Source organism: Salmo salar, chromosome 15 (assembly GCF_965601325.2).
Source record: "Salmo salar chromosome 15, fSalSal1, whole genome shotgun sequence".
Lineage (NCBI taxonomy): Eukaryota > Metazoa > Chordata > Actinopteri > Salmoniformes > Salmonidae > Salmo > Salmo salar.
In genome coordinates, this window is record NC_138305.1 from 53,460,601 (window position 1) to 53,474,911 (window position 14,311).

Sequence of the window (14,311 nt, forward strand, 5' to 3'; positions counted from 1 at the left end):
TTTAAATAATTAGCAACTTTTCAACTACTTACTATTTTTTAGCTACTTTGCAACTACTTAGCATGTTAGCTAACCCTTCTCCTAACCCTAACCTTATCCCTTTTAGCTAACCCTTACCCTATCCCTAACCCTGTTAGCTAACCCTTGCCCTAACTCTAACCCTTTAACTCAACTCATAAACTTAACCCTAACCCCTAGCCTATCTAATGTTAGCCAGCTAATTAACATTGGCCACCTAGCTAGAATTTGTAACATCATAAGTTTTGCAAATTTGTAACATATTGTACATTTTGCGAAATTGGAACATATCATGTGTTTTGCAAATTTGTAACATAGTGTACGTTTTGCAAATGCGTAACATATAATACAAATTATAATTCGTAACATATTATATGGACATCCACAAATGAATGCTTACCATACGAAACATAATGGCATGTCTTGGATTTATATACAGATTTTTGTACAGAATAACACAAAATGCTCTGAGACCAAGTTAACCAAACACACACTTACACAAACACACACAAGCTAGCCCTTCTATACAACCTGCAAGCTCTCTTTCTTTCTGCCTGGATTTGTTTAAAATAACAGCTGCCTGCCAAAACCAGTCTGTGTGATATGTAAGACCAGCCAAACAAAAATGCTGCACAATAATTTCACAGATAACGAGAGTTTACTGAAAGCTTCATACTTACTCTCTCATAACATTTACAGGTGCCAGGCTACTTTCACTGTAGTTTAAAAGCTGGTCATGCCCTCAGTCGTGGATGCTGCCCGAGAGGTTTTAGGCCCAGCTGCTGCTACAAAGATCAGTGAAATCCTACTTTCCAATGACACTGTCACACATAGAATCCAGGATATAGCAGATGATATTGAATCACATACAGATTTTAGACAGAGCCCGCACATCAAATTGGTTTGCAATTAAAACAGATGAGATGACTGATATTTGAAATCGCAAATGTCCACTCACTCGGTCTCTCCAGGCGCCCAGCTTTTTCTTGAAATCGATACAAACGGTCCCACCGTAATCCATGTTCCGTTATGTAGTCCTACTCGTTCAGAACACGGAACACTTCACCTGCAGTCCCGTGGCAACTCTTTGCGTCAAAGAAATTAATCATATATAGTGCTTTGGAAAGCATTCAGACCTCTTGACTTTTTCCACATGTTGTTACGTTACAGCCTTATTCTAAAATGTATAACATTGTTTTTTCCCTCATCAAACTACACACAATATCACATAATGACAAAGCAAAAACAGGTTTTTAGATTTTTTTGTAAATTGATTGAAAATAAAAAACCGAATAAGTATTCAGACCCTTTACTCAGTACTTTGTTGAAACACCTTTGGGTGAGATTACAGCCTTGAGTCTTATGTATGATGCTACAAATTTGGCACACCTGTATTTGGGGAGTTTCTCCATCTTGCAGAGTTGCTGAACAGCCAGAATGTGGACAGGCGCATCTCATTAAAACGAGCGCGCAGGCCTTGGTCACAGGACATCTCCAATCCTCAAGAACCGGTGACAAGTCTCTTCAGTGCTGGTGAACGGATTACTCATCCACTGCTTTCCCGGGCGTGGATCAGATTGTGGGGAGAAGTAATCCTCAAATTTGAGTAGTTTTGCTCCGATGTGACCCCATCAATTTACGCACGTGATCCATATCTACGTCACCCACGACCGCCAGAGTTGAGAGTATAGCGGTAACAAATCGCAAATGCCTCTATCCACTCCGTGTCTCCAGGCGCCCAGTTATGTACTCGTTCAGAACACGGAATATCTCACAGCATTTCACAGCATTCGTATAGACATGATTATGGGATTATAAAGCGATCTATAACAACGCTTTAGTCCGCAATGCTTTATGCTAGAAACAAGCTGTAAAATGCAGGGGACAGACGTGACGCCGATGCATATGAGATATATTTGGTTTGTCTCTATAACATTCAGAGGCTGCACTACAACATTCTATAGCCGAGGACAAGGAGATAAAAAAAATTGACTTTGCTTGAGAAGTAATGATTCTGTCACTTTCAATTGACGCTCAACAGCACTTCAACAACATGCCTATAAATGTAATATTTAGACTGTATAAAATTAAATTGAACTTTGAATGAAATAGTGATGTATCTAAAAATGCCTTATTAGGCTATACAGTCATTCTACAGTGTCTTTGAATTCACTTTTAGAAAAAGCAGGGGCGGAAATCCCGGGGGGACGGGGGGGACACGACCCCCCCATCCTGGGAAAAATATGATTTGTCCCCCCCAATATATCACTGAAACATAACTATGTAATTTAAATAATATTAATAATACGCAATGAAAGCAATTGTGCTGATTATAGACACTTAATAGCGCATTTTTAAGTTTCAAAAGATTGCGACCCCCCCACCCTTTGCCTCACAATGGTTTGATCCACTGCCAGTTCCTTAGTTGGCAAGTTAACAGAGGGGTGTTATCCACTGTCTGAAAGGCACTCAATGAACGTAACTGACGTGAGGTTAATCCAGTCAATCGCGCACACACACTAGCTGAATATGCAGAGCTAGCGGGCAAATAATAACTATTAAGCTAGCTAGTAATTATTCCATTTATGTGGCCTCGTCAAAGATGGAATCTTTGCTATCGTCAATTTATTCCAAGATCAGCATGCAGACGATGTAAGTTAGTGCTTCAAAGTCCCTGTGATAAGGTTAGCGATAAAATGAAGTCCAAACTGAACAGAACTACACTCTCTTCTACCATTGTCTTAAATATATTTAATGGTCTCGTTGCAAAAGCTAAATTGTCGCAAGGGAACTTTTATTTATTTATTTTATTTCACCTTTATTTAACCCAGGTAGCAAAGATTATAGCAAACACCATTGAAACGGAATTGGTGCTCGCTAGCTTTGCAAATTCAGCTATTGTTGGAAGCCAGCCAATATGAAACAAACTATTAAAATTACAAAAGGTTGCAGCATATGTTGTGTAAATGGTGAACTCATACAGCTGTCAACTCTTGTCATTTTAATCCGTTTCACATTTGCTAGCTACCTTTTAGATCGAAGCCCAAATAGAATGATAAAAGATAAGATGATAGAAGCCCATCTCCTACTGTAAATAACCTACACACGTGTGTGTGTGTGTGTAGCCAGCCAGCCAGGTAGAAAAATGGCAGAAAAATAAAAGACAGACAGAGTATTTTTCAGTACACCAAAACGCAAAGTAAGAACCCTAGTAGCCTAATATCTCAAAGACTAGTTGATAAAATGTTCATAAGAAATAAATGAAATTCTAATGAAAATGTTTCACAATGATGTCATTAGGCAGAGCAGGCAACAGATGGCACACAGACAGCAGAGTTGGGGACAGATATGCAGGGACAGACTTGCAGAGACAGGGAGTCTCAGGTAAGTTTGTTGAGTCTTTGTTTGGCAACATTATGAAAGGTTCTCAATGTTTTTTACTTGTAAAATAGGAACATAATTGGAAAATGCCATGGATACCCCCACTCTCAACTTAAACTGGTGACTGAACTAAGATTTGTTAAAGGCAATGGTATTGCTGTTGTGATTAGTTGTGTAGTTTTGGGTACCGGTAGTTAGGAGTACGGCAAACACCTTATTTCTTTGGTTCCTCAATATACATTTACCATATTACAATGTAGGCTATGTGTTACAGCACTACTTTTGGTGTCCCCCTCAGGAATTGCTCTTGAGAAAATTTCATGTAATTGTCCCCTCCAAAGTTGATATCAGATTTTCGCCCCTGAGAAAAAGGTTTGGCCAGTCTTTGGTTTTAAGGATCATGTGGTGAGCTATGCATGCCTAGTTTGTTCATTTAGCCTAGTAGATGCTCATATATTACAATTCCCTAATCACAGTCAACAGAAATCTATTTTGTAATGACAATATCATGGAATAAAATATAATAAATTAGAAAATTATAGGTTCCTAAATGAAAAAAAAATTACAAGTGCATACCTGATATGTGACTGCTGTGTTAAACAATGGCTTTTTCTCTAAATCATTGATGATCAGATACTTCAGTTGTAACTGGTTTTGTTGAGCTCCATTTTTACAGTTGATAGACATCTTAAGCACTGTTCCAAACTTAGACTATCTTTTTTTTTTACTCTGGCATGTATATAAATCAAAACTCCTCAGGTGCTGCAGCATGCGCTCATTCTTTGGCATGCTCTGTTGCGGTATTAAAAAAGATTATCCTCATCCACAGTCATGTAAAATTATGTAGATTAAATTGAAATGCGTTTAAAAAATGCATTTTTTTTCTCGGACCGTAAATAAAATGATTCACGCAGTGCTTTTATTATAATGGATATATTTCACCCTTGTCTGCGGTGGTCTGCGAATCCACAACCTTCTGAGTACTTTGCCTTGTAATGCTTACAAAACAAAGAACATAAGGCTCTGATCTGTCCTAGGAGTGAGGGTAAACGGTAGGCATGTTCTCTGCTATCTACTTTATGTTTTAATTATTCATTTTGGTAGATCCGATTTTCTCAAGGTATCCCTCATTATAAATAACGTACAGTCGCTTATTATTAATCTGTGACCCAGCATCACTGGGAAAGTCACCCAAGCTAAACATAACCCGATTCATTTTTAGTTAGAAGGATTTGTTTTTGTGATTTGAAAGTGAGGGGGAATATTTTATTTCCCAACAAAATCAGTCTTTTGGATCGAGAGGATTTTGTTTTCAGTGTCAAGGGGCATCCTTTGGAGCGTCCTTTGGTCTTGGTCATAGTGTCATCCAGTGAGAAGTATGAGGGGACACTGCCCCCATGTGGCAGATGTGAAAAATTGCATGATGACACAGAAACAAAACACATCTTCCGGCGTCGTACAGTTCCCATAATTCATAGAGGCAACATGGCTGACACCAGAGAAAAGGGACTTCAAGATTACAGGAAAAGATTACTTGAACATAAAGAGATTGACGGACGTTTAAAAGAGTGTGAGTAATGCATTACCGTGTCTTTGTCAATAGATCGGAATAATGCACATAAAATTGGTTATCCAACTAAAATGAGCAACAGCCAGTTAGGTATGCGGTTTTTGGCTTTTTGTAACTCGCTTTGTCATGCAGTGCCAGTAGACTCGTCCATAGAAATGAATGGTCTTCACAACCGGCTAACGCGTTAGCAAAATGCTAACTACAAAAACAGCTGTATCTAGCCGTATATTGAAGTGTATTTGCTGTACTAAGCCATGGCAAAACAGTTTAACCAGCTAACGTTATTTGCCAAGACCACTAGTTAACCATATTAGTTCGAGTTTAGCTTGAAGTCATGGAAGAACAATAACAGACATAATCAGCTAACGTTAATAACTGTAGCTAGCTAACGTTAGCTACACATCTTGATTCCTTTCGTATCCTCTGTCTGACTCTGTTTTCAGTGAGGGAACAGCTCAAGGAACAGACAAAACAATATGAAAAATCTGAAAATGACCTGAAGGCCTTACAAAGTGTTGGTCAGGTAAGATTGTGTATTTACACATGATTATTGACCGGCAATATAGTGTACAAAAAATGTGTCATAATGAATGGATTTGAACTGCTAATTATGTTCATACTTTATGTAGATTGTGGGTGAAGTGCTCAAACAGCTGACGGAGGAGAAATGTAAGTTGCAGCTAGTATCACTGCAATCGTCCTATTGATATGCCTAGCTACATCACATATTATGGTGCGTTCATACATTCACTGGTTAGCTACTCCGATTTCAAAGCACTCGTCAGTGTGTGCCAGAGAGCAGAATAACTGATGAGCAGAGTAACACCCGTTGAATATAACCTGTGTCGGCCAAAACAATTCATAAAATTGTTCCCAGCAGCACAGTTAAGTTAGTCACCAACGCTCTAGACAACATGAAAACATCCTAAGCACCTCTGCTAAGGCAAGTAAAATGGTAAGAGTGAGGTGTTCTCTCATTTGTGTCTGGAAGTAGCTAGCAAGTTAGCCAACTTTAGCCAGTTGACTACAGTTGTGAGATCAGAACTCTCGGGTCAACCCTACTCCTCGGGCCAGAGCGTACAGTGTGCACTCTGAACGCTCTGAGAGCAAACGGACAATCTGACAACACTCAATGTACAAACTCCCAGAGCTCACTCTGGCACTCCAGAGTGCATTGAAGAACACACCATGCCATGGGTGCGTTCGTAAATTCACTCCGGAGTGCCAGAGTTTACTTTGGGCGTTCGTAAATTCAGAGTGTTGTCAGATTGTCCGTTTGCTCTCAGAGCGTTCAGAGTGCACACTGGGCGTTCTGGCGGAGGAGTAGGGTTGATCCGAGAGTTCTGACCTCACAACGGCAGTCAAGCACCCAAGCCAACTGGCTAGCTTGCTAGCTACTTCCAGACACAAATGAGAGAACACCTCACTCTGACCATTTTACTCCCCCTAGCAGAGCTGGTTAGGCTGTTTTCATGTTATCCAGAGCGTTGATGACTGTAACTGGACTGCTGGCAACAATTTAATTACGCATTTTTGCCAACGTTTACTGACACCGGCCATATTCAGTGAGTGTTGAGCGTTCGGAAATTCATCAGTTATTATACGCTCTGGCACACCCAGACGGGTGTGCTCTGAATCGGAGTAGATAGCCAGAGGGAATTTATGAACACACTCCATGTCATGTTCATTATCTACTTCTCTTCACAGTCATTGTCAAGGCAACCAATGGACCTCGTTATGTTGTTGGCTGCCGCAGACAAGTAGGTCTTAAACCATGATGGTACCAACGTTTCATCAGTGATTATTTACATTCTGTGTCATCTCTCTATGATTGTAATTGAGCTCATCTCTCTGTAATTTTCACACAGCTGGATAAATCACAGCTCAAACCAGGTACTAGAGTGGCCCTGGACATGACCACCCTCACCATTATGAGGTAGGCACTAGGGATGCAAATTTCGGTCAATTTTACTGCCACTAACCGACCCTCATTAACCGGTCAATAAATGGTTAAATTCTTCCCAAACAGTAAAATGAAGTGACCAACAGAAAATACCATGCATGCATAAAAGGAATGGCAATTTTTCATTAAGAGCTTAGTGGAAACATGCAACAATAGCAAGCCTATCGTCTTAGTCAAAAGGCTGTATTATTGAACATGCAACTCCTGTAATGGAGCAGCTAATCAAATGTAATTTTCAAACACTTGCCAAAGTACAATTTGTGGGGAACCATTATTCTAAACAGCAAACTCAATGAGAGCGATTCCATATGTGACAGAGATGAAAATCTCTGTTAGAAACTTAGAAAGACGGGACATCTATTAGCAACAACTAGGACGGGTTGCTAAATGACTAGGATTGTGCCTTTGGCTTCTGGACAACGAAAGAAAGTTGATTTGAAAAACAATAGAACAGGAGAGAAATGCTGCTTAATGGCATGAGGAAGTTTTTTAAAACAATTGCCTCTGTTTCTATGGTTGAATAATGGTTAGACTACGTTGAAGCAAAGTAAGACATGCCTCATTACTTGAAGTAAAGAAGAACGTTCAGTTTCAAAAAATTATACTGCCACAAGCTCACATTGCAAAGTGGTGGGTGACTCGCTGATAGCCTGCCTACCATCGACTATAGCCTATGCACTCGAATGAAGAATGGGAGGCGCGCTTTGATTACGAGTTGAGATTGAAAAATACAAGTAATAGCTCTTTAATCGTGGCCATCAAAACAGTTTAAAATGTGATTGCATTTAGAGTTGATATTTGTTGCGCAATGACTGGGCTTACAAAAGCACGTTTCACTCTATTACCAGCTTTTTGAGGAGCTGCTCTTGCGTTGTCTGACGGGTGGTAAGGTATTCCGCTCCTCAAACCAGGCTCTGTAGGCTGTGCGGGTGTGTTAGGAGAATTTTCAATCCCAATGATAATGCCTAACAATTAATAAGCTTTGACTAATCCCCAAGGTTTGTAAGGCACTGGGTTAATAATAATTAGGCAAAGACTCAGCTTATGCAAAAGGTTCGTACAGTTAATTCACGAGAACGTTCTGAAGTCCATAATACAGAGACATTCATTTTATAACTTGCTTCTTACTTACACACAAACAGTAGATATCCTACACACATACATACACACAAACAGAAGATATCCTACACACATACATACACACAAACAGAAGATATCCTACACACATGCATACACACAAACAGTAGATGTCCTACACACAAACAGTAGATGTCCTACACACATGCATACACACAAACAGTAGATGTCCTACACACATGCATACACACAAACAGTAGATGTCCTACACACATGCATACACACAAACAGTAGATGTCCTACACACATGCATACACACAAACAGTAGATGTCCTACACACATGCATACACACAAACAGTAAATGTCCTACACACATGCATACACACAAACAGTAGGTGGGTTGTATTCCTCCACAGAGTTCTCACCACTGTTAATCACTACCCAGCGCTGTCCGTTCCATTCCCCCGAGATTAGAGAAACCTTGAGAAGTACTCCCTGTCCTATCATCTAGCCAGGTCGAGTCAAACACAGTCTTCATTGTTCTCGGTATTCTCTTAGGCACACACATACATTTCTCTTCCTCACAGGTCTCTACTAAACCTTATGGGACTTACGTTTAGTACTTTAATTATTCATTATACATGCTACATAAACTACTAATTACTAATTAGTTAGGTTTCAGGGTGGGATTCTTTAATCATTACCTTTAAACATATAATTCCCTTATCAGTGTGTGATTTTAATAAGATGCATGAGGACTAACAAAAATACACGCAGCAATTTCATTCCACAAAATTCTGCAAATTAACCTATAGACCCATAAGCATGACCGGTAAAATGTATTTTCGGCAGCTAACAGATTTAACGGTTAACCGTTAACATCCGTAATTGGTACTGCACCCACACGCAATAGGGCTGCAAAATATGGGCTTTTTTTTATTGCGATAAAAAAATAAAAAAAACATTATATATTGCGATATAGATCAAAACACTTGGGTGAACTGTTGGAACTATTGAAATAGAATGATTTATATTAAGAGGCGAAGTGGAAAGCAGCATTGTGTTGACTGCATTTGACCTAACAGAACAGCATGCAAACTTATAGTGAATCTAACAGCAAGGAGGAGGAACTGTGCTGGTTGAGTGACAGGGGGCGGGGTTCGGTGTGTGTGGGAAGCAGCCACAAGTGATGAGAGGGAGAGAGACGACAAACGGAGTAAAGCGTAACTGACAGTACACGCGGCTTATTGGCGTTCCAAAATATTGCCTGTGATATGGATCTCTTGCGATATGGATATTGCACAAGTCAATATAGCAATTTCAATGTGAATTTCATTATTGTTCAGCCCTAACACACACACCCGTTGAGCAAATGTCAATTCAGTCTACTGACACAGCCCTAAATGTTTTCCCTGATGGCAGATAACATGTACGCTCACCCACCCTACAGGTATCTGCCCAGAGAAGTCGACCCCCTGGTGTATAACATGTCCCATGAAGACCCTGGCAGTATCTCCTACTCAGAGATCGGTGGCTTGGCCGAGCAGATCCGTGAACTGAGAGAGGTACACGTCACATCCTACAGTACAGTTATGACGTTCCAAGTTTTTCCCTGAAGCAGTCAGGTGTTATATATGACACTCCCCTGTGTTCCCTGTCAGGTGATTGAGCTGCCCCTGACCAACCCTGAGCTTTTCCTGAGGGTGGGGATTATCCCTCCAAAGGGCTGCCTGCTCTACGGACCTCCAGGTGAGTCACTAGCAGGATTTTGATGTAGACTCTTTGAAATGTTCCTTGATTCCTCATGTCCTGGATTCCTTGACCTACATCTCAAAACACGTTGGATCAAAAGATCTGAGGTCCCTCCCCTCCAATGCGTCTTGAGAAGGAGGTCTAGGAATAAAGGATGCGGCGAACCAAGGAAAGACTTTTGAGATTCACCCAGAGTAATGTGGTTTAGGTTATGTCACTGAGGTCCTGAGGGTTTATTCATCGATTTCCTTTATGCACCTATCTTTTCATTAGGCACCGGAAAGACCCTTCTGGCAAGAGCTGTAGCCAGTCAGATGGACTGTAACTTCCTCAAGGTGAGTAATAGGCTACACTTTGTTTTTCTCCACTGGCCCTTTGGGCTGTATTCAGTATTCTTTGAACAACATGGCTGACGCTTAGCATGTCCTGTCTTCTTTGCACCGGATGCGGCAGGTTGTGTCCAGCTCCATTGTGGATAAGTACATTGGAGAGAGCGCCAGGCTCATCAGGGAGATGTTCAACTATGCCAGGGACCACCAGCCCTGCATCATCTTCATGGACGAGATCGACGCCATCGGTGAGCTTCCTCACCTGTAGCCTGGTCCCAGATCAGTTTGAGCTGTAAAGCTAACTGCTGTGGTCGTTGTCAGCCAAAATGAGTTGGATATACAGCAAAACCAGATCTGAGACCAGGTTAAGCATCCTGAGCCCTGATGACACATCTATTCCTTCTCCCTTTGCTTAGCATTGCGTGCAGTGTCTGGGAATGTTGAATGTGTTGTAAGTGAAATACTTTTTTCTCTACAAGGTGGCCGAAGGTTCTCAGAGGGCACGTCAGCTGACAGAGAGATCCAGAGGACCCTGATGGAGGTAAAATGGGCAGCCATAACTCTTAGATATATGTTACATAGAATGGATAATGTTCAACAGATGTTGCTTTCTATGAGAATGATGGTTCTGCAAAATATATTTATTTGGGGAAAGACTGTTCTGTGGCTTGGTCAGTACAGTATATCTTGTGGGTGATGTTGAAGATGGGAATAGAACTCGGTGACGTGTAGTTTGCAGCCAGCTTGACTGGCATTTCAATACTTACTGAAGGGTCTTACTGAAAGATGTCTAAAGTTATCCGGATCCACGGCAGATAATCCTCTCTGTGAGTTGGCTCCTCGCCGACTTATCTTTTGTGTGTTTGTGCGCCGTACAGCTGCTGAACCAAATGGATGGCTTTGACACCCTGCACAGAGTCAAGATGATCATGGCCACCAACCGGCCTGACACCCTGGACCCCGCGCTGCTGCGTCCCGGCAGACTGGACCGCAAGATCCGTACGTTCTTCCTCCTCTCATCATCATCCCGCATCCTTCATACTTAATCCTCTTAATGTAATATAATGATATATGCCATTTAGCAGACGCTTCTATCCTAAGTGACTTAGTTATGTGTGCATACATTCTTTGCCTATTGATGGTTCCGGGAATCGAACCCACAAACCTGATGTTGCAACTGCCGTGCTCTACCAACTGAGCCATGCAGGACCTTATCCCCTTTGGGCGATAAGGCCACAATGATCTCCTTCCATTTCTTTCTCAATCATAACCAAGTAGAAAGAAATGTGAATGTCTATGGAATGAAACGATGAGTGACCCATGGTTATTTCTACTGTTCCAACAGACATTGAGCTGCCCAATGAACAGGCCCGCTTGGACATCCTGAAGATCCACTCTGGCCCCATCACCAAACATGGAGAAATAGGTGTGTGTGCGTGCGCTCTCACTCTCACACTCACTCTCACTCACTCACACTCACCATGGAGACACTGTGGTCTTGATTTTTAGCACAGCTGGGACTGGGACACATTTAGGGGTAATCATGTTTTAGATTTTGTTATACTGCTTCTTGTAACAGGTGTTGTCACTTTTTATATTTTTAGATTACGAAGCGATCGTGAAGCTTTCAGACGGCTTCAATGGAGCCGATTTGAGAAACGTGTGCACTGAAGCAGGTAACTGACCAACATTATGAGCGGCTTTCCCGGCTACAAATAAAGCCTAGTCCTGGACTGAAAAGCCATTTTAATGAAGATTCTCCATTGAGTATGCTTTTTAGTCTACGACTAGTCTTAATCTGTGTCCGGGAAACCTATCTGAACATAGCTGTTATTGTCCTGAACCCAACTTGTTGTCATGTTTTTGGCTATGCCGGATTGTGATATGACATGCTATTCTATAAAATCATTTATCTGTAATTAATATTACCTGATTAAGCTAATCAGGTGAATGTAATTAACTCGAAAGTCGGGGCACCACGAAATAATGTTTATAGAGTTTTATCTTCCGAATAAACTCTTAAAGACTTAATCTTTTGCATCAATAGCAGTCAATATTTAATCGTCACTTTATTCAGTCTCATCTGAAACATCGTAGAATTCTTGGTTATCTTCACGAACCCTGGCTAACAAGTTGAATCAGCCATACAAACTTTGGTTTAATTATTTATTTACTAAATACCTAAATAATCACACAGAATTACATAAACACAGAATGGATCATACATTGATTACAAATTATGTCCTACAACAAAACGTCCCTGGGGGACGGAACCTGTATGATGGCTGGTTACACAAAACAGCACACCCAATGAGAGAGATTCCATATGTGACAGAGATGAAAATCTCTGTTAGAAACTTAGAAAGACGGGGCATCTATTAGCAACAACTAGGACGGGTTGCTAATATGACTAGGATTGTGCCTTTGGCTTCTGTACAACGAAAGAAAGTTGATATGAAAAGCAATTGAGCAGGAGAGAAATGCTGCTTAATGGCATGAGGAAGTTTTTATAAAACAATTGCCTCTGTTTCTATGGTTGAATAATGGTTAGACTACGTTGAAGCAAAGTAAGACATGCCTCATTACTTGAAGTAAAGAAGAACGTTCACTTTCAAACAATTATACTGCCACAAGCTCACATTGCAAAGTGGTGGGTGACTCGCTGATAGCCTGCATACCATACCAGAGAGGGGGTTGGGCTTGAATGAAAGTGCGGGAGGACTGAAGAACAAAGTGAGAAGCTATCGTAAATACAGAATCTTATGCATTCTAAATAACCGCCCATTTGGAAAATGCAATAAATATTTACTCTGAGCTGCGCTTCAATAGGTTGGGTGTAGATGGAAGGCCGTGTTGCCCAACAGAGATTTTCCTTGTCCTTTGAAGAGTGTCTCTGGTGGTAAACTGGATACGTTGTAGTATCGTCGTTGTGTGGTAGACTGGATACGTCGTCCGTCCTTTCCTAGCCCACATTTACAGTGGCCGCTGCTAACTCACCGGCTAGGAGGTATCACTTCTGGGGTGAATAAGAGTTCAAAGTTCATACCAAGTTGCAAAACTTTTAGCTCATGCTATATTCTGGCTGGTAGAGTCGAAATTCATCCTTTCGGCGTGTTGATTGTCATCTTCACGTTGAAATTCAATGGTAATTTTGTTAGGTTATTATCTGAGCCCTTTCAACGTGGGGACCGTCGTCCTCTCGTCCTCGGAACAGAAAGTTATATTTTCATCAAGGGCTTTATATAGGAGGGGAGAGAAGGGCGTGTTTCATAGTTTATAACCAATGTCTGTTCACATGGGAAGGGCCACTGAGTTGAGCATAGTTTACTCTATGACAAACCGCTAAATTTACTCTATGACAAACCAGCTAAATTACATTTAATCTTTTCACAAATAGTTTCATATTTAGACATTTAAATTGCACAACAATTCCATGTGAATCTGATAACTATAATGTGTAGTTCCAAGAAACAGTTTGTCGTCCTATCATCAGTAATAATGTCTCAGACGCCAACTGATCTAGCATCATATTCATTTAGTACCAAGGCATATTTTCAACTGGTTGGATTACCGAAATATGGTTCCTTTCTCCCCACCTTTTTATGTTCCCAGACTCTCTATGTTTAACAAAGGCTTTTCAAGAGTCCTTCTGTAGAGTCAAGAGAGAGAAACAGGAGAAAGGTATTTATGGGGGGGGTCATAAACCTCACCCACAGGCCAACGTCATGACACTGTTGTTCATGCTCTAAGTCTCGTCCCTTTCCATCTTCCAGGTATGTTTGCGATCCGTACCGATCACGAGTACGTCACTCAAGAGGATTTCATGAAGGCGGTTCGCAAGGTGGCCGACTCAAAGAAGCTTGAATCCAAACTGGACTACAAGCCCATATAAATGCTTATATCTGTATTCCTATATGTGAAAATGGAAAGTAGATGAGAAAGGGAGGCTGGGATGGGGTTTGCTGTTGCGGCTTAACTTTTTGTATGATGCAGAAAAGCTTATTAGTGTACCATTTATATACAGAGTTGCCAAGAAGTGACCTCAAAACAGTTAGATATTGGAAATGGATACATTAATGTCCCTGTCTCCACTCCGTAGTGTGAAATTTATGCCCACTGGCCCAGTATTTAGGGTTATATTAACAAAACAAATATTCTTGCCATTGGAGCACCTGTATCTGTAAAATGAATATGTCACATTAAAAACATTGATATATCAC

General features: G+C 40.9%; 1 protein-coding gene across 1 annotated transcript; it reads left to right on the forward strand.

Moving 5' to 3' along the window:
* The first annotated feature begins 4,883 nt into the window (after positions 1–4,883).
* Positions 4,884–14,311, forward strand: psmc6 (proteasome 26S subunit, ATPase 6). Its single transcript, NM_001140882.1, has 14 exons — positions 4,884–4,969; positions 5,413–5,492; positions 5,599–5,638; positions 6,677–6,729; positions 6,838–6,905; positions 9,461–9,575; positions 9,672–9,759; positions 10,036–10,097; positions 10,216–10,339; positions 10,571–10,632; positions 10,970–11,090; positions 11,437–11,517; positions 11,696–11,767; positions 13,865–14,311. The coding sequence occupies exons 1-14, from the start codon at positions 4,885–4,887 to the stop codon at positions 13,981–13,983; spliced, it is 1,170 nt and encodes a 389-aa protein (NP_001134354.1). The 5' UTR covers position 4,884; the 3' UTR covers positions 13,984–14,311.

Bases quoted from the DNA above. Each gene is read 5' to 3' on its own strand.
- psmc6 (NM_001140882.1), top strand. From the start codon at position 4,885: ATGGCTGACACCAGAGAAAAGGGACTTCAAGATTACAGGAAAAGATTA. The intron at 10,098-10,215 runs GTGAGTAATAGG...CGGATGCGGCAG, and splicing joins TGGACTGTAACTTCCTCAAG to GTTGTGTCCAGCTCCATTGT. The intron at 11,768-13,864 runs GTAACTGACCAA...TCCATCTTCCAG, and splicing joins AAACGTGTGCACTGAAGCAG to GTATGTTTGCGATCCGTACC.